Source organism: Hyla sarda, chromosome 4 (genome assembly GCF_029499605.1).
Source record: "Hyla sarda isolate aHylSar1 chromosome 4, aHylSar1.hap1, whole genome shotgun sequence".
Taxonomy (NCBI): Eukaryota; Metazoa; Chordata; class Amphibia; order Anura; family Hylidae; genus Hyla; species Hyla sarda.
Genome location: NC_079192.1, coordinates 216,231,881 through 216,257,541, shown reverse-complemented (window position 1 = coordinate 216,257,541; position 25,661 = coordinate 216,231,881). Strand labels below are relative to the sequence as shown.

Genomic DNA, 25,661 nt, shown 5'->3' with positions numbered 1-25,661 from the left:
TGGTGGTCTGCCTCCTGCTGTTGCATAACTACAGCTCCCAGCATGCCCTTTTTGCATGGTGGGAGCTGTTGCTAAGCAACAGCAGGAGGCTGTCACTCACCTCCAACGATCCAGCCGCATCAGGTCAGTCCCTCGTTGTCACCGCCGCCGCCGCCGCCACTGCTCCAGGGGCCCCGATCCCAACAGGGACACCGGGGATCGGGGGCCCCAGCACCCGGGGTGCACGTCCCGCACCCGCTCACGTCCTCCGGAAGAGGGGCGGAGCGGGTTGCGGGAGTGACACCCGCAGCAGGCGCCCTGATTGGTCGGCCGTTAATCCGGCCGACGAATCAGGGCGATCGTGAGGTGGCACCAGTGCCACCTCACCCCTGCTGGCTCTGGCTGTTCGGGGCCGTCTCTGACGGCCCCGATCAGCCAATAATTCCGGGTCACCGGGTCACTGGAGACCCGATTGACCCGGAATCCGCCGCAGATCACTGGATTGAATTGTCCAGCGATCTGCGGCCATCGCCGACATGGGGGGTCATCATGACCCCCCTGGGCGATATGCCCCGATGCCGGCTCCGCTCCAGATGGTTGCGGGGGGCCAGTAAAACACATGACGTTCTCATACGTCATGTGTCCTTAAGGACTCGGAAATGGAGACGTATGAGAACGTCATGTGTCCTTAAGGGGTTAAAGCCTGAAGTTTTACAGTGCGGTGAGTTGCGACTCTATTCATTTCTTCTTGTGATTGAATTATCTGCGTACTGCATGGTTTCTATATAGAGTCAGCACCCCGCCACCCACAGACTCCGACACTGAGGCTATCTCCCGAGTAACTCATTACACCTGCTGTGCCTAAGCTTTTCTTTGCTTGAACTATATTATAATAATAATAACGCTTTATTTATTGTTGTCCTTAGTGGGATTTGAACCCAAGTACCCAGCACCTCAAGGCAGCAGTGCTAACTAGAGATGAGCGAACTTACAGTAAATTCGATTCGTCACAAACTTCTCGGCTCGGCAGTTTATGACTTATCCTGCGTAAATTAGTTCAGCTTTCAGGTGTTCCGGTGGGCTGGAAAAGGTGGATACATTCCTAGGAAAGAGTCTCCACCTTTTCCAGCCCACCGGAGCACCTGAAAGCTGAACTAATTTATGCAGGAAAAGTCATCAACTGCCGAGCCGAGAAGTTCGTGATGAATCGAATTTACTGTAAGTTCGCTCATCTCTAGTGCTAACCACTGAGCCACCATGCTGCCCTTAGCATACATCTGATATGCATGGTTGCTAAAATGGACAGAGATGTCAGCAGAGAGCACTGTGCTCGTGATGTCATCAGTGTTCCAAAAAGAAAGGAATTTCCTCTGTTGCTTTCAGCAGCTAATGAGTACTGGAAGGATTAAGATTTTTTAATAGAAGTAATTTACAAATATGTTTAACTTTCTGCCACCAGTTGATTTAAAAGAAAAAAGGTTTTCACCGAAGTACCCCTTTAACATACTTTTGAATGTCATTTTGAATACTTTGAGGGGTGCAGTTTTCATAATGGGGTCAATGGGGGAGATTTATCAAAACCTGTGTAGAGGAAAAATTCCCCAGTTGCCCATAGCAACCAATCGGATCGCTTCTTTCATTTTTTAGAGACCTTTTCAAAATGAAAGAAGCGATCTGATTGGTTGCTATGGGCAACTGGGCAACTTTTCACTGCACAGGTTATGATAAATATCCCCCAATCATAGGGGATTTCCAACATAAAGGACCTCAAATTCACTGCTAAACTTAACTGGTCCCTGAAAAATTAAGATTTTGAAATTTTCGTGAGAAATTGAAAAACTGCTGCTATACTTTGAAGCCCTCTGATGTCTTCAAAAACATGTCAACTTTATGATGCAAATAAAAAGTAGACATATTGTATATATGGATCAATATGTAATTTATTTGACATGTCCCTTTTCCTTACAAGCAGAGAGTTTCTAAATTAGAAAAATGCAAAATTTTCAAATTTTTCCTGAAATTTTGGAACTTTTCACCAAGAAAGTATTGACGAAAATTTACCACTAACATAAAGTAGAATATGTCTCGAAAAAACATCTCGGAATCAAATTTATAAGTAAAAGCATCCCAGAGTTATTACAGCTTAACCTCTTAACCCCTTAAGGACCAGGCCATTTTACACCTTAAGGACCAGAGCGTTTTTTGCAAATCTGACCACTGTCACTTTAAACATTAATAACTCTGGAATGCTTTTAGTTATCATTCTGATTCTGAGATTGTTTTTTCGTGACATATTCTACTTTAACTAATTGGTAAAATTTTATGGTAACTTGCATCCTTTCTTGGTGAAAAGTCCCCAAATTTGATGAAAAAAATGAAAATTTTGCATTTTTTTTTACTTTGAAGCTCTCTGCTTGTAAGGAAAATGGATATTCAAAATAAAAAAATTTTGGTGCACATATACAATATGTCTACTTTATGTTTGCATCATAGAATTTACTAGTTTTTACTTTTGGAAGACACCAGAGGGCTTCAAAGTTCAGCAGCAATTTTGAAATTTTTCACAAATTTTTTTGAACACAATTTTTCAGGGACCAGTTCAGTTTTGAAGTGGATTTGAAGGGTCTTCATATTAGAAATACCCCATAAAAGACCCCATTATAAAAACTACACCCCCCAAATTATTCAAAATGACATTCAGTAAGTGTATTAACCCTTTAGGTGTTTCACAGGAATAGCAGCAAAGTGAAGGAGAAAATTCCAAATCTTCATTTTTTTACACTCGCATGTTCTTGTAGACCCAATTTTTGAATTTTTGCAACGGGTAAAAAGGAGAACATTTTTACTTGTATTTGAAACCCAATTTCTCTCGAGTAAGCACATACCTCATATGTCTATGTTAATTGTTCAGCGGGCGCAGTAGAGGGCTCAGAAGGGAAGGAGCGACAAATGGTTTTTGGGGGGCATGTCACCTTTAGGAAGACCCTATGGTGCCAGGACAGCAAAAAAAAAAAAAACACATGGCATACCATTTTGGAAACTAGACCCCTCGGGAAACGTAACAAGGGGTAAAGTGAACCTTAATACCCCACAGGTGATTCACAACTTTTGCATATGTAAAAAAAAAAAGCTTTTACCTAAAATTCCCAAAAATTTTACATTTTTAAAAAGGGTAATAGCAGAAAATACCCCCCAAAATTTGAAGTCCAATTTCTCCCGATTCAGAAAACACCCCATGTGGGGGGTGAAAATTGCTCTGCTTTCGCACTTCAGGTCTCAGAAGAGATGGAGTCATATTTGGCTTTTTGAAAGCAAATTTTGCTCTGGGGGCATGCCGCATTTAGGAAGCACCTATGGTGCCAGAACAGCAAAAAAAAAAAAAACCACATGGCATACCATTTTGGAAACTAGACCCCTCGGGGAACGTAACAAGGGGTAATGTGAACCTTTATACCCTAATGCTTGTTTTCCCAAAAATTTTACATTTTTAAAAAGGGTAATAGCAGAAAATACCCCCCAAAATTTGTAACACAATTTCTCCCGAGTACGGCGATACCCCATATGTGGCCCTAAACTGTTGCCTTGAAATATGACAGGGCTCCAAAGTGAGAGCGCCATGCGCATTTGAGGCCTAAATTAGGAACTTGCATAGGGGTGGACATAGGGGTATTCTACGCCAGTGATTCCCAAACAGGGTGCCTCCAGCTTTTGTAAAACTCCCAGCATGCCTAGACAGTCAGTGGCTATCTGGCAATACTGGGAGTAGTTGTTTTGCAACAGCTGGAGGCTCCATTTTGGAAACAGTGGCGTACCAGACGTTTTTCATTTTTATTGGGGAGGGGGGCTGTGTAGGGGTATGTGTATATGTAGTGTTTTTTACTTTTTATTTTATTTTTTGTTAGTGTAGTGTAGTGTTTTTAGGGTACAGTCGCACGGGCGGGGGTTCACAGTAGTTTCCCGCTGGCAGTTTGAGCTGTGGCATAAAATTTGCTGCAGCTCAAACTTGCAGCCGGATACTTACTGTAAACCTCCGCCCATGTGAGTGTACCCTGTACGTTCACATTGGGGGCGGAGAAACATCCAGCTGTTGCAAAACTACAACTCCCAGCATGTACGGTCTATCAGTGCATGCTGGGAGTTGTAGTTTTGCAACAGCTGGAGGCTCCGTTTTGGAAAAAGTGGCGTACCAGAAGTTTTTCATTTTTATTGGGGAGGGGGCTGTGTAGGGGTATGTGTATATGTAGTGTTTTTTAACTTTTTATTTTATTTTTTGTTAGTGTAGTGTTTTTAGGGTACAATCGCACGGGCGGGGGTTCACAGTAGTTTCTCGCTGGCAGTTTGAGCTGCGGCAGAAAATTTGCCGCACCTCAAACTTGCAGCCGGATACTTGCTGTAAACCTCCGCCCATGTGAGTGTACCCTGTACATTCACATTGGGGGGGAGAAACATCCAGCTGTTGCAAAACTACAACTCCCAGCATGTACGGTCTATCAGTGCATGCTGGGAGTTGTAGTTTTGCAACAGCTGGAGGCACACTGGTTGTGAAACACCGAGTTTGGTAACAAACTCAGTGTTTTGCAACCAGTGTGCCTTCAGCTGTTGCAAAAGCTACAACCCCCAGCATGTACGGACAGCAGAAGTGCATGCTGGGTCTTGTAGTTATGCAACAGCTGGAGGCATACTACTTTGGCTGGGGATGCTGGGGATTGTAGTTATGCAAAAGCTGGAGACACACTGGTTTGCTACTTAACTCAGTGTGCCTTCAGCTGTTGCAAAACTACAACTCTCAGCAGTCACCGACAGCTAACTGGCATGCTGGGAGTTGTAGTTATGCAACCAGCAGATGCACCACTACAACTCCCAGCATGCACTTTAGCTGATTGTGCAAGCTGGGAGTTGTAGTTATACAACAGCTGAAGGTACACTTTTCCATAGAAAAAATGTGCCTCCAGCTGTTGCAAAACTATAAGTCCCAGCATGCCCATAAGGGAATGCTGGGAGTTGTGGTGATCTGCCTCCTGCTGTTGCATAACTACAGCTCCCAGCATGCTCTTTTTGCATGCTGGTAGCTGTTGCTAAGCAACAGCAGGAGGCTGTCACTCACCTCCTGCTGCTGCTCCGGGACACAGGTCAGTCCCGCGCTGCCGCCGCTGCTCCTTGGGCCCCGATCCCAACATTGACGCCGGGGATCGAGGTCCCCAGCTCCCGGGGTCTTCTTCCCGCGCCCGCTCACGTCCTCCGTCCACGGGGCCACAACGTTTTTTTTTTTAATGGGAAAAGGGGGGTGATTCAAACTTTTATAAGGGGAGGTGTTAAATGATCTTTATTCACTTTTTTTTTTGCAATGTTATAGCTCCCATAGGGGGCTATAGCACTGTACACACTTTTACATTGATCACTGGTTTCTCATAGTAACCAGTGATCAATGAATCTGCTGCTTGACTGCTCATGCCTGGATCTCAGGCACTGAGCAGTCATTCAGCGATTGGACACCAGGAGGCAAGGTAGGAGACCCTCCTCGTGTCCTTCAGCTGTTTGGGACACCGCAATTTCGCCGTGGCGATCCCGAACAGCCCACTGAGCTAAGCGGCAGTGATTTACTTTCACTTTAGACGCGGCATTCAAAGTTGATCAGTGCCGCGTGCTATTAGCCACGGGTCCCGGCCGTTGTTAGTGGCTAATAGCGCGCGGCACTGATCAACTTTGAATGCCGCGTCTAAAGTGAAAGTAAATCACTGCCGGTTAGCTCAGTGGGCTGTTCGGGATCGCCGCTGCGAAATTGCGGTGTCCCGAACAGCTGTAGGACACGAGGAGGGTCTCCTACCTTGCCTCCTGGTGTCCGATCGCCGAATGACTGCTCAGTTCCTGAGATCCAGGCATGAGCAGTCAAGCAGCAGATTCATTGTTCACTGGTTTACTATGAGAAACCAGTGATCAATGTAAAAGATCAGTGTGTGCAGTGTTATAGGTCCCTATGGGAGCTATAACATTGCAAAAAAAAAAAGTGAATAAAGATCATTTAACACCTTCCCTTATAAAAGTTTGAATCACCTCCCTTTTCCCATAAAAAAAAACTGTGTAAATAAACATAAAAATAAACATATGTGGTATCGCCACGTGCGGAAATGTCCAAATTATAAAAATATATCATTAACTAAACCGCACAATCAATGGCGTACGCGCAAAAAAATTCCAAAGTCCAAAATTGTGTATTTTTGTCACTTTTTATATCATGAAAAAATGAATAAAAAGCGATCAACAAGTCCAATCAATAGAAAAATGGTACCACTAAAAATTTCAGATCACGGCGCAAAAAATGAGCCCTCATACTGCCCCATATGCGGAAAAATAAAAAAAGTTACAGGGGTCAGAAGATGACAATTTTAAACGTATACATTTTCCTGCTTGTAGTTATGATTTTTTTCAGAAGTACGACAAAACCAAACCTATATAAATAGGGTATCATTTTAACCGAATGGACCTACAGAATAAAGGGAATGTGTCATTTTTACCGAAAAATTTACTGCGTAGAAACAGAAGCCCCCAAAAGTTACAAAATGGCGGGTGTTTTTTCAATTTTGTCTCACAATGATTTTTTTTCCATTTCGCAGTAGATTTTTGGGTAAAATGACTGATGTTATTACAAAGTAGAATTGGTGGCACAAAAAATAAGCCATCATATGGATTTTTAGGTGCCAAATTGAAAGAGTTATGATTTTTTAAAGGTAAGGAGGAAAAAATGAAAGTGCAAAAACTGTAAAACCCCTGGTCCTTAAGTAGTTAAAGTGATAGAGGTCAGATTTGAAAAAAATGCTCCCGTCCTTAGGGTCATAATGGGCTCCGTCCCCAAGGGGTTAAAATACATATAATATTAAAATTATGATAGTACATCTCCTTTCACAGGGCCCTTGTGAGGAGGTAAGTACATGCAACAGAATATTAATAAATTGATAATGATATTAAAATTTAATTCTGCAGTGGTGTTATTTTAATTTTAATAACATTATCAGTTTATTAATATTCTGTTGCATATACTTTCCTCCTCACAAGGGCCCTGTAAAAGGAGGCGTACTATCATAATTTTAATATTATATGTATTTTAAGAAATACTAGCTGAGTACCCGGCGTTGCCCTGTTTTTTCTTCCTCATCCTTGTTGGGGAGGAAAATCAACAAAGGAGAAAGCTTTTGACTTCATATCCCATCCCCATATATTGTTGTCATATCCCGTCCCCATATCCCGTCCCATATCCTGACCTCATATTCCATCCTCATATCCCTTCCTCATATCTCAACCTCCTATTCCATCTTCCTGTCCCTTCCTCCTGTCCATTCCTCCTGTCCCGTCCTCCTATCCCGTCCTCCTATCCCGTCCTCATATCTCAACCTCATATCTCGACCTCCTATCCCATCCTCCTATTCCATCCTCCTATCCCGTCCTCATATCCTGTCCTCCTATCCCGACCCCATATCCTGACCTATCTTGACCTCATATGCCGACCTCATATCCAATTGTCATATCTCAACCTCCTATCCCGACCTCCTCTCTTTGTGAGATGGGTGTGTGGCTTGCATGGCGGATTGACACATTCACCAGGAGATGCAGAGTGGAGCTTGTGGAGTAAGGTACTGGAAGTTCCATATACTCGCATGGGACTTGAAACAAAAACCCATCTTTTATGTAAGGGTGTAGATAAGGGTTAATTTAACTATCATATCTTTTTATTTGACATATAAGTAATATGTTTACCATGTATTATTGAAATATCTCCAGCTGTACGGAAGTTATGTGGGAACATACATTTCCCATTGATTTGCATGGGACTTTAAACAAAAACCCCGACCCTTACAAATGGGTGGGAGTTAAGGGTTAAATTAACTATCCTATATTTTAAGTTGACATATAAGTAACATGTGACCAAGTATTATGGAAATATCTCCAGCCGTTTGGAAGTTATGCAGTAACATATATTTCCCATAGACTTGTATGGGAAATGTCCGAATTATAAAAATATACCACTTTTTAAACCGCACGTTCAATGGCGTATGCGCAAAAAATTCCAAAGTCCAAAATAGCGCATTTTTGATCACTTTATATACCACAAAAAAGTGATCAAAAAGTCTGATCAGAACAAAAATGGTACGTTTAAAAACTTCAGATCACGACGCAAAAAATGAGCCCTCATAGCACCTTGAACACAGAAAAATAAAAAAGTTATAGGGGTCAGAAAATGACCATTTTAAACGTATAAATTTTCCTGCATGTATTCATGATTTTTTTCTGAAGTGATACAAACTCAAACCTATACAAGTAGGGTATTATTTTAACCGTATGGACCTACAAAATAAAGATAAGGTGTCATTTTTGCCGAAAAATGTACTGCGTAAAAACGGAAGCCCCCAAAACTTACAAAATAGTGTTTTTTCATCAATTTTGTCGCACATTGATTTTTTTTTCCCGTTTCACCGTAGATTTTTGGGTAAAATAACTAATGTCATTACAAAGAAGAATTAGTGTCGCAAAAAATAAGCCAACATATAGAATTTTAGGTAAAAATTTTAAAGAGTTATGATTTTTTAAAGTTAAGGAGGAAAAATTGAAAATTAAAAAACGGAAAAAGCCCATCCTTAAGGGGTTAAAATCTTTCCATGTATCTTTTAAAAAACAAAGCAATGTTTATGGAGCACTTGGGATCCGCCTTCACCCGGGATACACACCGGGTTATAATGCGGGTGAAATACTTCCCGGCACAGTTCATACTTCACACTGTGTAAAATTCAAACTCCCTGCTGTTCTTGATGAGAGCAGGAGATTGCACATGTGTAGTGTTACCATGGTGATGTACAGCTAAGAATATACCACTGTAATGTGCAGGGAGGGAGAAGAAGGTACAGCTGTTAGGTCTATGTATATGTGTGAGTGTGTATATGTAGTAGAGTTGAGTGTGTGGTTGTGAGTATGTAGCAGAGCTCAGTGTGTGAATGTGTGTATGAAGCATAGCTGAGTGTGTAAGTGTGTGTATGTAGCAGAGCTGAGTGTGTGATCAGGTGTATGTAGCAGAGCTGAGTGTGTGATCAGGTGTATGTAGCAGAGTTGAGTGTGTGCATAGTCATGCTTACACATAATCACACATTCAGCTCTGCTGCATACCCATGTCGTACACTAATTTCTGCTACCAGGGTGCCTCCAGCTTTTGCAAAACTGCAACTCCCAGCATGCCAAGTTTTGCAACACTTGGAGGCATTCTGGTTGGTAAACACTGATATAGAGGTAAGGGGACAGATTGCTCGCAAAATTACATATTTTTTAAACCCAGACGTTCTGGGGGAGATTCTCAAAAACTACTGTAATTTCTGTTCCAGCGATATTATTTACACCTTTTTTTTTCTCCTCACATTTTCAAAGGTCTCTTTTGCTGCTTTGAAAATATGTGAAAATTTATTTTTGTGCCACTTTTGTTTTTTATTTGCACCTAAATATTTTTTTTGTAGCAGCCATATTGGATTTTTTTTTGGCGCCAAAATTGCCAAGTTTGGTGCCAAAATCGGTAATTTTTGTGCCAAAATTGTCGATTTTTGTGCCAACTTTTACATCCAAGAAAATTCTGGTGGAAACTTCTAACGAAATATTCCATGGTTACTAGTGCCCAGACAAGCGATAACTGTATAAATAAAACATTTCTGAGCTTAAAGGGGTATTCCAGGCAAAAACATCTTATCCCCTATCGAATGGATAGGGGATAAGATGTGTGATCATGGGGGGCCCGCCGCTGGGACCTCTCCCTCCCCCCCCCCCCCCGCGATCTCCCTGCAGCAGCCCCCATTCTATGCTTAGCTGTGTCTGAAGTTTCGAAAACCGCCAGGCTTCATTTCATTTCTATTGGAGGGAGCGTAACGGCCACAACGCCCCCTCCCATAGATATGAATGGAGGGGGCGTGGCGTGACATCACATCCCCGTCTCGGAAGCCCTGAGGTTTCCGAAACTTCAGACGCAGCTACGCATAGCTACCCACCAAAAAGCTGGTGTGAAATTTTTGATGTAAACTGGACTCTCATCCCTTTGAAAATATCATGTAAAGCAGACAATATACTTGGACACGCCCACTTTTACAAAACTGACGAGAACAGTGTAAACCGCGGCACAAAGCTCTGTGAAAATGTGGTCGAGACTTTTCACTCAAAAATGTATTTTTATTTTTTGGCGCAAAATTCTTGGAGAATCTCCCCCTCTGTGTACTTTATAAAGATTTATGATTTTACTATTGTGCGGAGTTTTGTTTAGCACACACCACACTGCTGCATCGGTACTTCTAGCTATGTGAGCAGTGTACAGCGGAAGTGTACAGGGAAAATGCCACAGCTCTGTGAAGTGTGCGGTAGAGCGAGGGGGGGTGCTTCTATACTTGCACAAAATTTATCATAGGACGTGCACAACTTTAGTAAATCTTGAGCAAGAGTGTAAATTAGACAAGCAGTGTAAAGGGTAGATCTTTGTCTACAATAGACACTTAATGATACATGTTCCCCATTGAGTTTTATATATATAGATTACTTTTTCATCATACATTTGAAGCACGGTTCATTTATAGATCATGTATCGGTATATCTGATATTGTCCTTGAGGTTTATGGTTATTTCTCCCTTTTTCCTATTATGCCTTGTGAAAACGAAAAATTTGGGATAACACCAGCATTTTAGTGAAAAAATAAAAAATTTTAATTTTCACGTCCAACATTAACGAAAATTCTTCAAACACCTGTGGGTGTTAAGGTTCACTATACCCCTTGTTACGTTCCGTGAGGGGTGTAGTTTCCAAAATGGGGTCCAATGTGGGTGTTTTTTTTATTTTTATTTTTTTATGACAGAACCGCTGTAACAATCAGCCACCCTTTTACCTTTTTACAAGGGGTGAAAGGAGAAAAAAAAAATTTGTAAGAAATTTCTCCCGAGTACGGAAATACCCATATGTGGCCCTAAACTGTTGCCTTGAAATACGACAGGGCTCCAAAGTGAGAGAACGCCATGTGCATTTGAGGCCTGAATTAGGGATTTGCATAGGGACGGACCCGGATGCAAGAATTAAACTTGCCTCCGATACCAAAATTACCCTACGGCAGGGTTTCCCAAACAGGGTGCCTTCAGCTGTTGCAAAGCTCCCAGCATGCCTGGACAGTTGTTGTTCTGCAACAGCTGGAGGCTCTGTTTTGGAAACAGTGCTGTACCATACATTTTTCATTTTTATTTGGGGGGGGGGGGGTATAAGAGAGGTAACTGTGTAGGGGTATATGTATATGTAGTGTTTTACTTTTTATTTTGTGTTAGTGTAGTCTAGTGTTTTTAGGGTACATTCACATAGACTGGGGTTTACAACAAGTTTTCTGCTGGGAGTTTGAGCTGCAGCAGAAAATTTGCCACAGCTCAAACTTGCAGTGAGAAACTCACTATAAACCCCCGTCCATGTGAATGTACCCTGTACATTCACTTGAGGGGGAGGCAAACCTCCAGCTGTCGCAAAACTACAACTTCCAGCATGCCTTTTGGCTGTCGGTGCATGCTGGGGGTTGTAGTTATGCAACAGCTGGAGGAACACTGATTGCAAAACACTGAGAGTTTGTTACTTAACTCAGTGTTTCCCAACAGTGTGCCTCCAGCTGTTGCAAAACTATAACTCCAAGCATGTACGGTCTGTCAGTGCATGCTGGGAGTTGTAGTTTGCAACAGTTGGAGGCACACTGGTTGCAGAACACTGAGTTAGGTAACAATCTGTCACGATTCGGCTAGCTGGTTGTGGATCCACTGTGTCAGCGAGGGATTGGCGTGGACCGTGCCGGTGGACCGGTTCTAAGAGGCTACGGGTCACCGGGATGCAGAACTTATTCACCAAAGAATCCAGAATAAAATTCCCAGAGGCACCAGAGTCCAAGCAGGCCACGGCTGATAGGGAGGAGTTGGCAGAAGGAGAAATCCGCACGGGCACCGTGAGACGTGGAGAAGCAGACTTCGAACCAAGAGACGCCACACCCACGTGAGCTGGGTGCGTGCGTGCGTTTCCTAGACGTGGAGGACGAATAGGGCAATCCACCAAGAAATGTTCGGTACTGGCACAGTACAGACAAAGATTTTCTTCCCTACGGCGATTCCTCTCTTCCTGGATCAGGCGAGACCGATCCACTTGCATGGCCTCCTCGGCGGGAGGCACAGGCGTAGATTGCAAAGGATACTGTGGGAGAGGTGCCCAGAGATCTAGGTCTTTTTCCTGGCGGAGCTCCTGGTGTCTCTCAGAAAAACGCATGTCAATGCGGGTGGCCAAATGGATAAGTTCTTGCAGGTTGGCAGGAATCTCTCGTGCGGCCAGCACATCCTTGATGTTACTGGATAGGCCTTTTTTAAAGGTCGCGCAGAGAGCCTCGTTATTCCAAGATAATTCGGAAGCGAGAGTACGAAATTGGATGGCGTACTCGCCTACTGAAGAATTACCCTGGAACAGGTTCAGCAGGGCAGTCTCGGCAGAAGAAGCTCGGGCTGGTTCCTCGAAGACACTACGGACTTCAGCGAAGAAGGACTGGACTGTGGCTGTGGCAGGATCATTGCGGTCCCAGAGCGGTGTGGCCCAAGACAAGGCCTTTCCAGAAAGAAGGCTCACTACGAACGCCACCTTAGACCGTTCTGTAGAAAATAGGTCCGACAACATCTCCATATGCAGGGAACATTGAGACAAAAATCCACGGCAAAGTCTAGAGTTCCCATCAAATTTGTCCGGCAGGGACAAGCGGAGGCTAGGAGCGGCCACTCGCTGCGGAGGAGGTGCAGGAGCTGGCGGAGGAGATGGTTGCTGCTGTAGCAGAGGCAGAAGTTGCTGTAACGTGGCGGTCAACTGCGACAGCTGCTGTCCTTGTTGGGCAATTTGCTGCGATTGCTGAGCGACCACCGTGGTAAGGTCAGCGAGACTTGGCAGCGGCACCTCAGCGGGATCCATGGCCGGATCTACTGTCACGATTCGGCTAGCTGGTTGTGGATCCACTGTGTCAGCGAGGGATTGGCGTGGACCGTGCCGGTGGACCGGTTCTAAGAGGCTACTGGTGTTCACCAGAGCCCGCCGCAAAGCGGGATTGTCCTGCTGCGGCGGTAGCAACCAGGTCGTATCCACTAGCAACGGCTCAACCTCGCTGACTGCTGAGAAGGCGTGGGACAGAAGGACTAGGCAGAGGCAAGGTCAGATGTAGCAGAAGGTCGGGGCAGGCGGCAAGGTTCGTAGTCAAAATGGATAGCAGGAGATCAGGTAACACAGGCTTGGACAACACTAAACGCTTTCACTGGCACAAGGCAACAAGATCCGGCAAGGGAGTGCAGGGGAAGTGAGGTGATATAGCCAGGGAGCAGGTGGAAGCTAATTAGGCTAATTGGGCCAGGCACCAATCATTGGTGCACTGGCCCTTTAAGTCTCAGAGAGCTGGCGCACGCGCGCCCTAGAGAGCGGAGCCGCGCGCGCCAGCACATGACAGCCGGGGACCGGGACGGGTAAGTGACTTGGGATGCGATTCGCGAGCTGGCGCGTCCCGCTATGCGAATCGCATCCCCGCCGGCAATGTCAGTGCAGCGCTCCCGGTCAGCGGGTCTGACCGGGGCGCTGGAGGGAGAGAGACGCCGTGAGCGCTCCGAAGAGGAGCAGGGACCCGGAGCGCTTGGCGTAACACAATCAATGTTTCCCAACCAGTGTGCCTCCAGTTGTTGCAAAACTACAACTCCCAGCATGTCCAGACAGCCGAAGGGCATGTTGAGAGTTGTTATGCAACAACTAGAGGAGAAAAGGCTGTCTGGGCATGCTTGGAGTTGTAGATTTCAAACACCTAGAAGCAGAAGTGAAGATCACTTTACGTTGATCTTCACTGCTGCATCTGACCCTGCCGCCGCTGCATCCACTTGCCTGCGCCTGTCCCAGCTGCCTGCCACTTTTCCCCGCGTGATCTCAGGTAACTGCCGCCGGTCCCCTCGCCACGCTTGCCCCACAGTTGTCGCCGCCATCTTTCCCTGCTCTGCTCGGACTTCTTGGGGTGGGCAGAGCAAGGGAAATTAATTGTCACCCCCGCACCTGCTCTGCGATTCGCCGGTCACTCCTTACCGGCCAGTCGCAGGGGATAGGAGGAGATGCACCCCTGCCACCTCGCGCCTTTCCTTTAGGATGATCGGGGCTGTCTGACAGCTCGGATCATCCCTATTTTCCAGGCGATCGGTCACCAGAGACCCGATCAGCCTGGAATCGCCGCAAATCACCAATCTGAATTGGTCTCAGGCCCCCCCAGGCGTTTGCATGGGATGCCTGCTGAATGATGGTATGCCCTGTGTCCTTAACTACCAGGACATCAGGGCGTACCTATACGCCCTGTGTCCTGAAGGGGTTAAAAAATATATAATTTTGCTAAACAATCTGTCCCCTTACCTCTATATCAGTTTTACCAACCAGAATGCCTCCAAGTGTTGCAAAACTTGGCATGCTGGGAGTTGCAGTTTTGCAACAGCTGGAGGCACCCTGGTTGGTAAACACTGTGTACATATACCATAATGTGTGATTATGTGTGTGCATGACCACGCACACACTCAGCTCTCCGGCATACACCCAATCACACACTCAGCTTTGCTGCATACACATAGTTACACACTCAGCTCTGCTGCATACACATGATCACACATATACATAGACCTAACAGCAGTACCTCCTTCTTCCTCGATGCACATACAGTGAGTGGTATATTCTTAGCTGTACAGTCACCTTGGTTACATTACACAGGTGCAAGAACATCAAGAACAGCAGGAGTTTGAATTTTACACAGTTCTACAGATCTACAGTCTGTACAGATCGGAGTCTAATCTAAATATGTATTACATATTGCTGGACTTGCTTTACTTATTTTTATAACATTTTAAGTGTCCTCCTTGATGGTGTATATTTGTGCAATAAAATCAGGACTTGGGCAAAATTCTTGCGTGTAAAGAGAAAAGACGCAGTTGATAAATCGATGTCCATCACACCGTGATTTAGAATTCCGTGATTTAGAATTCCACTTTCAAATTGCGCAAAAAAAACTAGCAAAAAAACGGAATTGTGCAATATAGACAGTGAAAACTATAAGGATAAATTCCCCCCAGAATGTATATATCTATATCTTTATATAGCTCATGGGGCTATGCCGTTTGTGCAACTCTCATTAAAGTCAGTAGTAGTTATGCAAATTGTGTTAGGGTGGGTTCACACTACGTTTTGTCCCATACGGGAGCGCATACGGCAGGAGGGAGCTAAAACCTCGCGCTCCCGTATGTGACCGTATGCGCTCCCGTATGCCATTCACTTCAATGAGCCGACCGGAGTGAAACGTTCGGTCCGGTCGGCTCATTTTTGCGCCGTATGCGCTTTTACAACCGGACCTAAAACCGTGGTTGACCACGGTTTTAGGTCCGGTTGTAAAAGCGCATACGGCGCAAAAATGAGCCGACCGGACCGAACGTTTCACTCCGGTCGGCTCATTGAAGTGAATGGCATACGGGAGCGCATACGGTTACATACGGGAGCGCGAGCTTTTAGCTCCCTCCTGCTGTATGCGCTCCCGTATGGGACAAAACGTAGTGTGAACCCACCCTTACTTGGCTGCTTTCTCAACCACCTCCGATGGTTTCAAACAGGCCGGAGTAGGCCAGAAGGTGAATTGAAGAGATGGGAATACCTTTGAAGATAAGTGAACTATATGCACAGTTGCTAAACTCTTTTTGCAGGTGAATTTTATATGTACATTGTAAATTAGTTTTATGATTGGTAAATTGGTAAAATGTTGTAAAGTGGCTCTCAGTTTGTATGTGGTATTACAACTCAGTTCCATTAATGTGAATGGAGCCACACACAACAAGTTGTAATACCACACACAACCTAAGGACAGGTGTGATGCTGTTTATGGAAGAAATCAGCTCTGTTTTTCTATTCCTGTTTACCTCTTTTCACAACCTTCTGTATGGGAATTCTGGAAGTCCCAGGCAGTCAACACTTCTGCACATGCAGACCAGACCAGCATTTAAATATGCTGAGTAGACTGCATGTACTTAACCCTTTAAAGACATGCGTTCGTAAATGTTTTGCGCTACAGGTACGCTTCTACAGGCACCATGTTATACATTTACAGTGGCTATGAAGCAATCGCAGGAGCTGCGCTCACTTCATATCACGCTGATATCTGCCATAACCCTTCAGATGCCCTGATCAATGCAGATCACGGCATCTATAAAGAAATGTCCAATAACGGTGTGTTTGGGGAGCTCACCAGACCCTTGCAGCGTAATCGCAGAGCAAATGGCGGCTGGAAGTCTCTTACCCTCCACCAGCACACAGGGTCTCCAATTGTTTAGTGTGTTCTGCCAATGATGGCACGTAAAAGTCCCCTAGGGGATCCTAAATTGGGTCAAATAAGTGTATATAAAAGCCCCCCTCTGATCCCCCCCCCCCCCCCCCCCCGAATTTTTTTTTGAAGAACAATACAAAAAAAAAAAAAAAATATATATATATATATATATATATATATATATATATATATATATAAATAAGTCCCATTAAAACAAAATGGTGCCGACAAAAACGACAGATCATGGTGCAAAGATGCAAAGAATGAGCATCATACAGCGCCGTGTATGTACAAAGAAAAAAGTTATAGGGGGTCAGAATAGGCCAATTTTTAACATCCGTAAAAGGAGTTATCCAGGAAAAAACTTTTTTTTATATATCAACTGGCTCCAGAAAGTTAAACAGATTTGTAAATTACTTCTATTAAAAATCTTAATCCTTTCAGTACTTATGAGCTTCTGAAGTTAAGGTTGTTCTTTTCTTTCTAAGTGCTCTCTTATGACACGTGTCTCGGGAACCGCCCAGTTTAGAAGCAAATCCCAAAAGCAAACCCGTTCTAAACTGGGCGGTTCCCGAGACACTTGTTATCAGAGAGCACTTAGACAGAAAAGAACAACCTTAACTTCAGAAGCTCATAAGTACTGAAAGGATTAAGATTTTTTAATAGAAGTAATTTACAAATCTGTTTAACTTTCTGGAGCCAGTTGATATATAAAAAAAAGTTTTTTCCTGGATAACCCCTTAAAAGTTTGCCTTTGTTTTTAAGTAGTACAATAATAGAAAAGAGATGCAGTACAATAATAGAAAAGCGATGTTAATTTAGGTATCATTTTAATCGTATTTACCAACAGAATAAAGATAACATGTCAGTTTTACCTTAAAGTGTACTTCATAAGAACAAAAAAAACAAAGTTGCGAAATTCAGGATTTTTTATTTTATTTCTCCCTATAAAAAATATTTTTTTGCTTCACCGTGCATTTTATGGTAAAATGAAAATTGTCATTGCGAAGTCCAATTGGTTCTGCAAAATATAAGCCCTCATATAGCCCTGAAACCAGCCTTGATATCCTAAAAGAAGTAGTTACACGTACTAAAAGCTATATCAAAATGATATTGCCATAATTGTACTGATCCACAGTTCATATAACTACTTTTAAAATGTTTTTTTTACATTATCATGAATAGCCAGGAGGACATCCAGTCATAACTTATTGTATGATGTGTAACGTGTACCAGTTATATATAGGGTAAAGCCTGGGGACAGGTTCCCTTTATTTCATTCTCTGTAGGCTCTAGGTTGATACATTTGTGTATTTAATTAAGAATTATTTTTTGCTTTTCTTCTTTAGGATGGAAGGAGACAGCTGGTTAGCTGGGACATGGACACCACATGGGTTGATTTCATGCAGTTCTATATACAAATTGGAGGAGAAAGTCCATCCTGTAATAAAGCAGATAGTAGGGAAGAGGGAGTGTTATTGCAGTACAGTAATAATGGCGGTATTAATTGGCTTCTGCTGGCAGAAATGTATTTCTCTGATTTCACAAAACCAAAGTAAGTAGCAGACATTCGTTCTTCTTATTTATGAAGTAAATACTTTAATAGCAATGTTTAAATTATTACTGTGCAATTATGTTTTTCTTATATTTTTTAGAGTAGGTAATATGGCAATGTGTAAGGTTTCTGAAATACATAATACACACATTGATCCTAAGTAATATGTCATCTTGATACTGTAGAACAGTGTTTCCCAACCAGGGTGCCTCCAGCTATTGCAAAACTATAACTCCCAAAACTACAACTACAACTGCAGCAAAATTACAAAAAATTACAGCCTTTGTCTGTCCTGGAAATTGTAGTTTTGCAACAGCTGTAGGCACCTTGGTTGGGAAACACTGCTGTAGAAAATGCTGCTCATGTGTTGAATTTATTTAGCTCCTGGTATGGTTATATGTAAAATATTTGTTAAAATTATCTTTCTCTATCGGCTCCATTAGGGGACACAAGACCGTGGGTGTATCTTGAAAGTGAGACACTATGGTAATGAAAAAAGTCAACTCCTCCCAGCAGGATATACCCGCCTTCAGGCTCTGAGCTAGTCAGTTTAAGCTTAGTGTCTGAAGGAGGTGGACTGGCCTGGGCTATCCAGACCAGGTCTTTTTTTTTTTTTTTCCTAGTATAGGGACGTGTTAGTTTTTTATTCCTTTTTCTTTCTGTTTCAGGTGGGGACTCAGGGACTGTGGTTCCCTGTTTCCCCATTGCGAGTAAGGGGGCACAGACATTGCGTATATGCGCTGTTAACCCCCCCTCGCCAACGGTCAGCGCCTGGGTGGTACCTCATGGGTCCGAGTCCCCCTATGTCTCTGCTTGCCTCGCTCGCGCATAGCAGCCAGGCGTGATGCAGGGACCATAAGCTGGCTGAAGACTTCACTGAAGACTCCATTAGGTAAGTTCTTCTGACTGAGGTAAGTACCTTTCTCCAGTACAGCCTCGCAACCTCTGGAGACCACCTGTTTTGGCCCACCTCAGTTTTTGGGGCTGCATTTGCTGGGGGAGCAGTTACACTAAGGGGGCATATATTACAAAAATTCCTTTATTGTGTGTGGGGTGTGTGTTTTTGGACACTACTTAGCGCCTCATATGCAGCTGTCAGCCGTGGCGCTTTTCAGCTTGAGCGCTCTCAGCGCCGGCTTATATCTCCCTTCACAGCGCCTTATACGCGGCTGCAGCCGCGGCGCTGTTATGAGCCGGGCGCTTCAGCGCCGGCTCAGTTTTACTCTGAGCTCTGGCCGCCCGCTCTGGTCCCTCGAGCGCATATACAGTCAGATGGGCGCTCGGGACAAGGAGCGGGCGCCATGACAATTCTTCCTCGACGCTTGTAGCTCCGCCCACTGACCAGGGGGAGCCCTCAGACGCGAAGCAGCGCCCAATTAGCGCCGTGGGCGCGATTTTCTGTGTTTAGGGGTCAGTTACTTTGTGCCTTGCGCCAGACACGCCCCTCCCTCCCTATTTGCTGGCCTTATGAGTCTAGCTAGCTGCACGGAGCAATTTCTCCTCACTGCAGCTGACAGGGGACACAGATCTGGGTGAGAAAGTGCCTGTCTTCTACTTTTTACCCCATTATGTCCGTACCCAGGGCTGTTCATCCCTCTGAACAGAAACCTGGGAATTTAGTGACTTACTATACCTGGAAGCACTGTAATACCAAGATGCCTGGCTCCGCTGAGCCCGCTTGCTCTGCCTGCACCTCTGCTCCCCCAGACCCCCTGGTGTCCCCTGATGCCCCTTCGGTCCCGGCGGGTTCAGCCGCTCCTCCAGCCTGGGTTTCTTCCCTGACCCAGTGTATGGCTGACTTGTACCAAGTCTCCCGTTCGGTGGCTGAGGCCTCCCGCGAAATGGTGTCCGTTTTGAAGGGGTCATCCCGGCGCAGGACCTCTGAGAGGGCCCGCTCTTCGTCCCCTCGTACCTCACGCTCTCACAAGCGTGCTAGGGGTGCCTCGTCTGACTCTTCCATTGTGGTTTTCGGATAGACGTGGGCGTTCCCCTTGCGGGTCTCGCCCCTCCCTATCATCTGGGCACAAACGTCGCTCCTCTAGAGGACGTTCTCGGAGTCGCCGCTCTGCCACGCCAGAGCCGCGTACCCGGTTTGGATTGCCCCCCTACAAGACTGCCTCTACTCATTCACATTCCCCTGGTGAACTAGTGGACGAGGCTTCCGAACCGGCATCTGACCTAGAGGACTGCTCGGACTCAATTGCTATGATGAACTCATTGGTGACAGCCATAAGAGACACCTTTCCATTGGAGGACCCAGGATCTTCGGATGTCAATCCAGAAGTATCCTTTCATCGTACTAAACCAGCACCTAAAAGGTTCAGCTCTCTCGCTGACTTTGATGACATTCTGGAATCCGCATGGAAACATCCAGACATGAGATTCCCGGGAATCAAGACAATTCAAAAACGTTATCCATTTGACAAGGACCTTGTCGCTAAGGTGGCTTCCCCTCCCTCTGTGGATCCACCAATCTCCCGGATCTCTAAGGCGACTACACTGCCTCTGGCAGATACCGCTGCCTTCATGTATCCCGCGGACAAGAAGGTTGAATCTTTAGGTGTGGGTCACCTAGCGGCCCTCCGCCGCTCTATGCGGCTTAAAGCTTAGAATGCGGATGCCGCTTCCAAAAGGTCTCTCACTGAGATTCCCCTTACGGGCGGCCGTCTTTTTGGCAAAAGCCTTGATGAGATTATCTCTGAGGCAATGGGAGGTAAGAGTTCCTTGTTACCTCAAACTAAGGCTCGTCCTACTTCCCAAAGGAAGTCCTTTTCCTTTCGGTCCTTTCGGACCTCTGGCCCGAGTAAAGGGTCCGGGCAGGTGCCCTCGCGGGACAAGAAGGCTCCCTCGTTCCAGGCACGCCCGTCTTGGAAGTCGGACTCCAACCGCCCAAACCGGGCAACCGCAAACCCACTTCTGCATGAAGTGAGGCCCCCACCCGCGGTTTCTTTTCGGGTTGGAGGTCGTCTCTTGTTTTTTCCGAGACATCTGGACCTCACACATTCAGGACCCTTGTGTCAGGGACGTGGTGTCCAACGGTTACCGGATCGAATTCGCCTCCCTTCCGAGGGATCGCTTTTTTCGATATCGCCCCCCCCCCCCGTCTCCTCCTCTGGCAAAGCAATTTCGGGTGGCTCCCCAGTCTTTGCTTCTCCAGGGGGTTATCGTTCCCGCCCTTCCTGGGGAACGTTTTCGGGGTTTCTATTCAAATCTTTTTGTGGTCCCCAAGAAGGACAGTTCTGTGCGAACAATTCCTCTAGCGTCTCAACCGTCTCCTTCTCACCCGCCACTTCCGAATGGAATCTCTCCGCTCGGTGGTGGCGTACCTAGAACAAGGGGAGTTCCTTCATCGGTGGACTTCAGGGATGCCTACCTCTATGTGCCAATATTTCCGGGCCATCATCGGTACCTCTGCTTGCGGTTCCGGAGGGGCATTTTCAATTCGTAGCCCTCCCCTTTGGTCTAGTCACGGCTCCTCGGGTCTGTACAAGATCCTTGCGCCAGTGATGGGCTTGTTACGGTCGAGGGGTATCTTGATGATACCCTATTTGGACGACCTTCTCATCAAGGCTCCAACCAGAGCCCAGACTCTGGAGAATCTGGACGTCACTCTCCCCACTCTGATTCACTTCGGGTGGATGGTCAACCGGGGCAAGTCAGTCCTCTGTCCTACCCAGTCTCTAACCGTTCTGGGATTTCGATTCGACCCGGCCTCTGCCCGAATTTGTCTTCAGCCGGACAAACGTCTGGCGCTTCGGGCGGGGGTCCGCTCCCTTCGGACCCAGGTATCAGTCTCCATCCGCACTTGTATGGAAGTCCTGGGTCAGATGGTGGCAACTATAGTTTTCATTACCGCCCCCTTCAACTGGCGATTCTCTCTCGATGGAACAGGTCTCCTCTGTCCCTCGATCGTCAGATTGTTCTCCCTCTCAGGATCCATCAGTCTCTGCTCTGGTGGCTTTGCTCCTTTCTTCCCCTTCACTGGCAGGTTGTTACAGCGGATGCCAGCCTGTCAGGCTGGGGCGGCGTGTTCAGGGATTGTACGGTTCAGGGACTCTGGTCTCCTCCGGAGACCATTCTTCCGGTAAACATATTGGAATTACAGGCGATTCTTCTTTATCTTCTTCATTGGGAGTCACGTCTTCAGTCCTGTCCTGTCCGCATTCAGTCGGACAACGCCACGGCCGTGGCGTACATAAATCGGTAGGGCAGCACTCGCAGCTCGGCAGCCATGGCCGAGGTGACCAAGATTCTCACCTGGGCAGAGAACAAGGTTCCGGCCTTTTCGGCAATTCACATTCCGGGAGTGCTCATCTGAATAGCGGACTTCCTCAGTCGGTCCTTGCCCGCCCCGGCGAGTGGTCTCTTCATCCGGAGGTCTTCACGCAGCTCTGCGGCCTCTGGGGCATTCCGGACGTGGATCTCTTCGCGTTTCGGCACAATCGGAAAATCCTTCAGTTTGTGTCCAAGTCCGGGACCCTCAGGCTTTGGCCGTGGATGCCCTAGTGACTCCTTGGGCGGGCATCGCCCTGCCTTATCTGTTCCCTCCTCTTCCATTCCTTCCCAGGGTGCTGAGGAAGCTCGAGGCAGAGGACATCTCCGCCATTCTGGTAGCTCCAAATGGGCCCCGAAGGTCGTGGTACACCGACGTAGTCAAGCTCCTGGACGACGCTCCTCTGCGCCTTCCGCCCCACCCGGACCTACTCTCTCAGGGTCCCCTTTGCCACCCCAATTTGCAGTCGCTGTATTTGACGGCGTGGCGGTTGAGACCACGGTTTTGAGGGCCTGCGGGTTCTCTTCCCCAGTCTTTCACACCATGCTCAAGGCTCGTAAGCCCTCCTCTGCAAGAATTTACCACCGTACTTGGCGGTCTTCTTTTCGATGGTGTGAAGCTCAGGACTTCTCCTCGGTGACCTTCTCGGTCCCCCGTCTTCTCTCCTTTTTGCAATCGGGTTGGAACTGGGGTTGTCTCTCAGTTCTCCTAACGGTCAGGTTTCGCCATTACTGTTCTTTTCCAGCGGCCTCTGGCTTCTAATCCTCATGTCCGGTCCTTCCTGCAAGGAGTGGCGCACGCTGTTTCTCCTTATTGGTCACCTTCTCCCTCTTGGAACTTGAATTGGTTCTGAGTGCCCTCCAGGGTGCACCCTTTGAGCCCTTAGAGAGGTGTCTCTCCACAACCTTTCTTGAAAAGTGGCGTTTCTTGTGGCTATCACCTCCATCCTGAGGGTGTCTGAATTGGCAGCTTTTTCCTGCCGTTCTCCGTTTCTGGTGAACCACCTGGATGAGATAGTTTTCCGGCTAGATCCTTCATTTTTACCTAAGGTGGTCTCGGCCTTTCATCTCAATGAGGACATTGTCCTCCCGTCCTTTTGTCCGGTTCCTTCTCATTCTGAGGAGCGCTTACTACACAAGCTGGACGTAGTTCGAGCTGTTCGGTCTTATCTCTCCATCACTTCTTCGTTTTGTCAGTGTGATTCCTTTTTCGTCCTTTCTCCAGAATAGAGCCTCGGTCTCGCAGATTTTCAAGGCGGCTGGCTACCTGGTTGTCTTTGCATACTTTCTCGAGGTTTTTACTGAGTTCATACTTTCGCATCGGCTGATGCTAGTCTGGGCCGTAAAGTGTTGCAGGCGGCAGTGGACCGGCCGTCTGCCTGATTACTTATCTGCCCACCCATGGGACGGCTTTGGTACGTCCCACGGTCTGGGTCCCCCAATGGAGCCGATAGAGAAAAGGAGATTTTTTAACACTTACCGTAAAATCTCTTTCTCGAAGGATCCATTGGGGGACACAGCTCCCACCCTTTTTGTTTTTTTTTTCCTTTGGTTCTCTGTCCGAGGGTGTGTTCAGTTATGTTTTTTCTTCTGGTTCTCGGACAGTTTTTGAGTCTTTCTTTGACCTATTGGTCTCCTCCTATTGCTCTGGAACTTAAACTGACTAGCTCAGAGCCTGAAGACGAGTATATCCTGCTGGGAGGAGCTGACTTTTTTTATTACCATAGTGTCACACCTCCTAGAGACAGCAAGATACACCCACGGTCTGTGTCCCCCAATGGATCCTTCGAGAAAGAGATTTTACGTTAAGTGTTAAAAAATCTCCTTATTCTATCAGGTTTGTATATCTTGAGCTTCCTAGTGCAGCAAAGACACCCTGTACTAGGTTTCGCTGGTGGCAGCCTGTCTTCTCAGGAGAAGGATATGATCAGTGGGCTATAGATGATGTCATCATTCTGTCTGAAAACCAAAGGCAGATTATTCCAGTTGCTTATCCAACATTACCACAAGTAAGTCCATTTTGCATTTTGACTGATGTATGCATTTTAGAATTTTTTTATGCAGGTTTTTCATCGTAACCTGTTTACTATGTAAGGCTTAACCTACAGGAATATAGGGCTGCCTTATTTTGGACATGCTGTAATTGGGACAATGCTGCACCCCCGCTGTTAAGTTTGGGCACTTATTTTATGAATATGACCAATCTAAGCAAAAAATTACAACAACACATTTTTATTCTTAGTATTATAGTCAAACACGTGGAAGAAAAATACACAAACCAATACAATATTAATTGCAAATTTGCATGGCAATTTATAGTAACAGTTTTAAAAATAATAATTACAGTAAGTCAGCATAAATTAAAATTACATTAAATAGAACATAATAAGCAAAATATAAAACAATGCTAAAGATGTATCAATGCACATTTTAACTTACAGGTCTTCAGCCATAGGCTTTAACCTGGCATGTATTTACCTCACAGAAACAAGAGGCAGCCAGAGATGTGCCAGTATTTATTAGAAGGTGTGTACCTCTTGATAAATCTGGCATGATCATGTCTTTAAGACCAGTGTATACAATGCCGGTCTTAGTTTATTCCCCTCCACAGATTCTTTCCATCAAAACACATTAACAGGATTAGGAAAACAGTCCTAAAATTACAGTTTATAGGACTGTCAGCATTTTGTTAGCCTTCAATAGTTATGATTAGTATACTGAACTATAGATGCAATAAATGTAAAATACATTTGCTGTCAAATAGGTAGGAGAGAGCACGGCACTCTTGGTATCCGATGCACTTAAAAACTCTTTATTGCGGCACACAAGTTACATAGGCGAGGTGTGAGCGCACTCCAACGAGTGCTGGTTTCACGTCATGTGACGCATCGTCAGGGTATAGTAGGAGACATTTCCGTGTCTTTTAACCCCCTGATTTACCCAACATGCAATGTTACAACGATAACAACTTAATACAAAACTGATAAAAAACTGCAAGATTTACATCACATAATATATTAATCATAAGTAATAATATCAGCCTGAAAATATTCATAGAAAAAAAGATAAATCATTACGGTCATTAAGACCCAATATTCCTGTTGCACCTGTGTGGATGATCCACACTGCCTCCACCTGGAGGAGTCTGGTATGTCTGTCTATTCTCCTGCCTGACTGCAAGATACGCTGGAGCCCCAGGAATCTTAACCCCTTTGTGTGGCTAGCATGTACATTCTGGATGTGCGATCAGAGATTCTGAGAGCATATCAATTCAGTGAAAACTGTAAAGGGATGTCTAAGATTGATCTCTCACATCCAGAATGTACATGCTAGCCACACGATGGGGTTAAGATTCCTGGGGCTCCAGCATATCTTGCAGTCAGACAGAAGAATAGACAGACATACCAGACTCCTCCAGGCGGAGGCAGTGTGGGTCATCCGCACAGGTGCAACAATAATATTGGGTCTTAATG

At 45.6% G+C, this 25,661-nt stretch overlaps 1 protein-coding gene across 6 annotated transcripts in view; it reads left to right on the top strand.

The window, feature by feature from the left end:
* The window catches only part of RELN (reelin), a 1,155,521-nt gene that overhangs the window by 884,118 nt on the left and 245,742 nt on the right, over positions 1–25,661 (top strand). For all 6 annotated transcript variants that reach the window (XM_056573506.1, XM_056573505.1, XM_056573507.1 and 3 more), the window contains 2 exons: positions 17,711–17,916; positions 24,026–24,197. In XM_056573506.1, the coding sequence (XP_056429481.1) occupies positions 17,711–17,916; positions 24,026–24,197 (378 nt within the window). The remainder of the gene's footprint in view (positions 1–17,710; positions 17,917–24,025; positions 24,198–25,661) is intronic.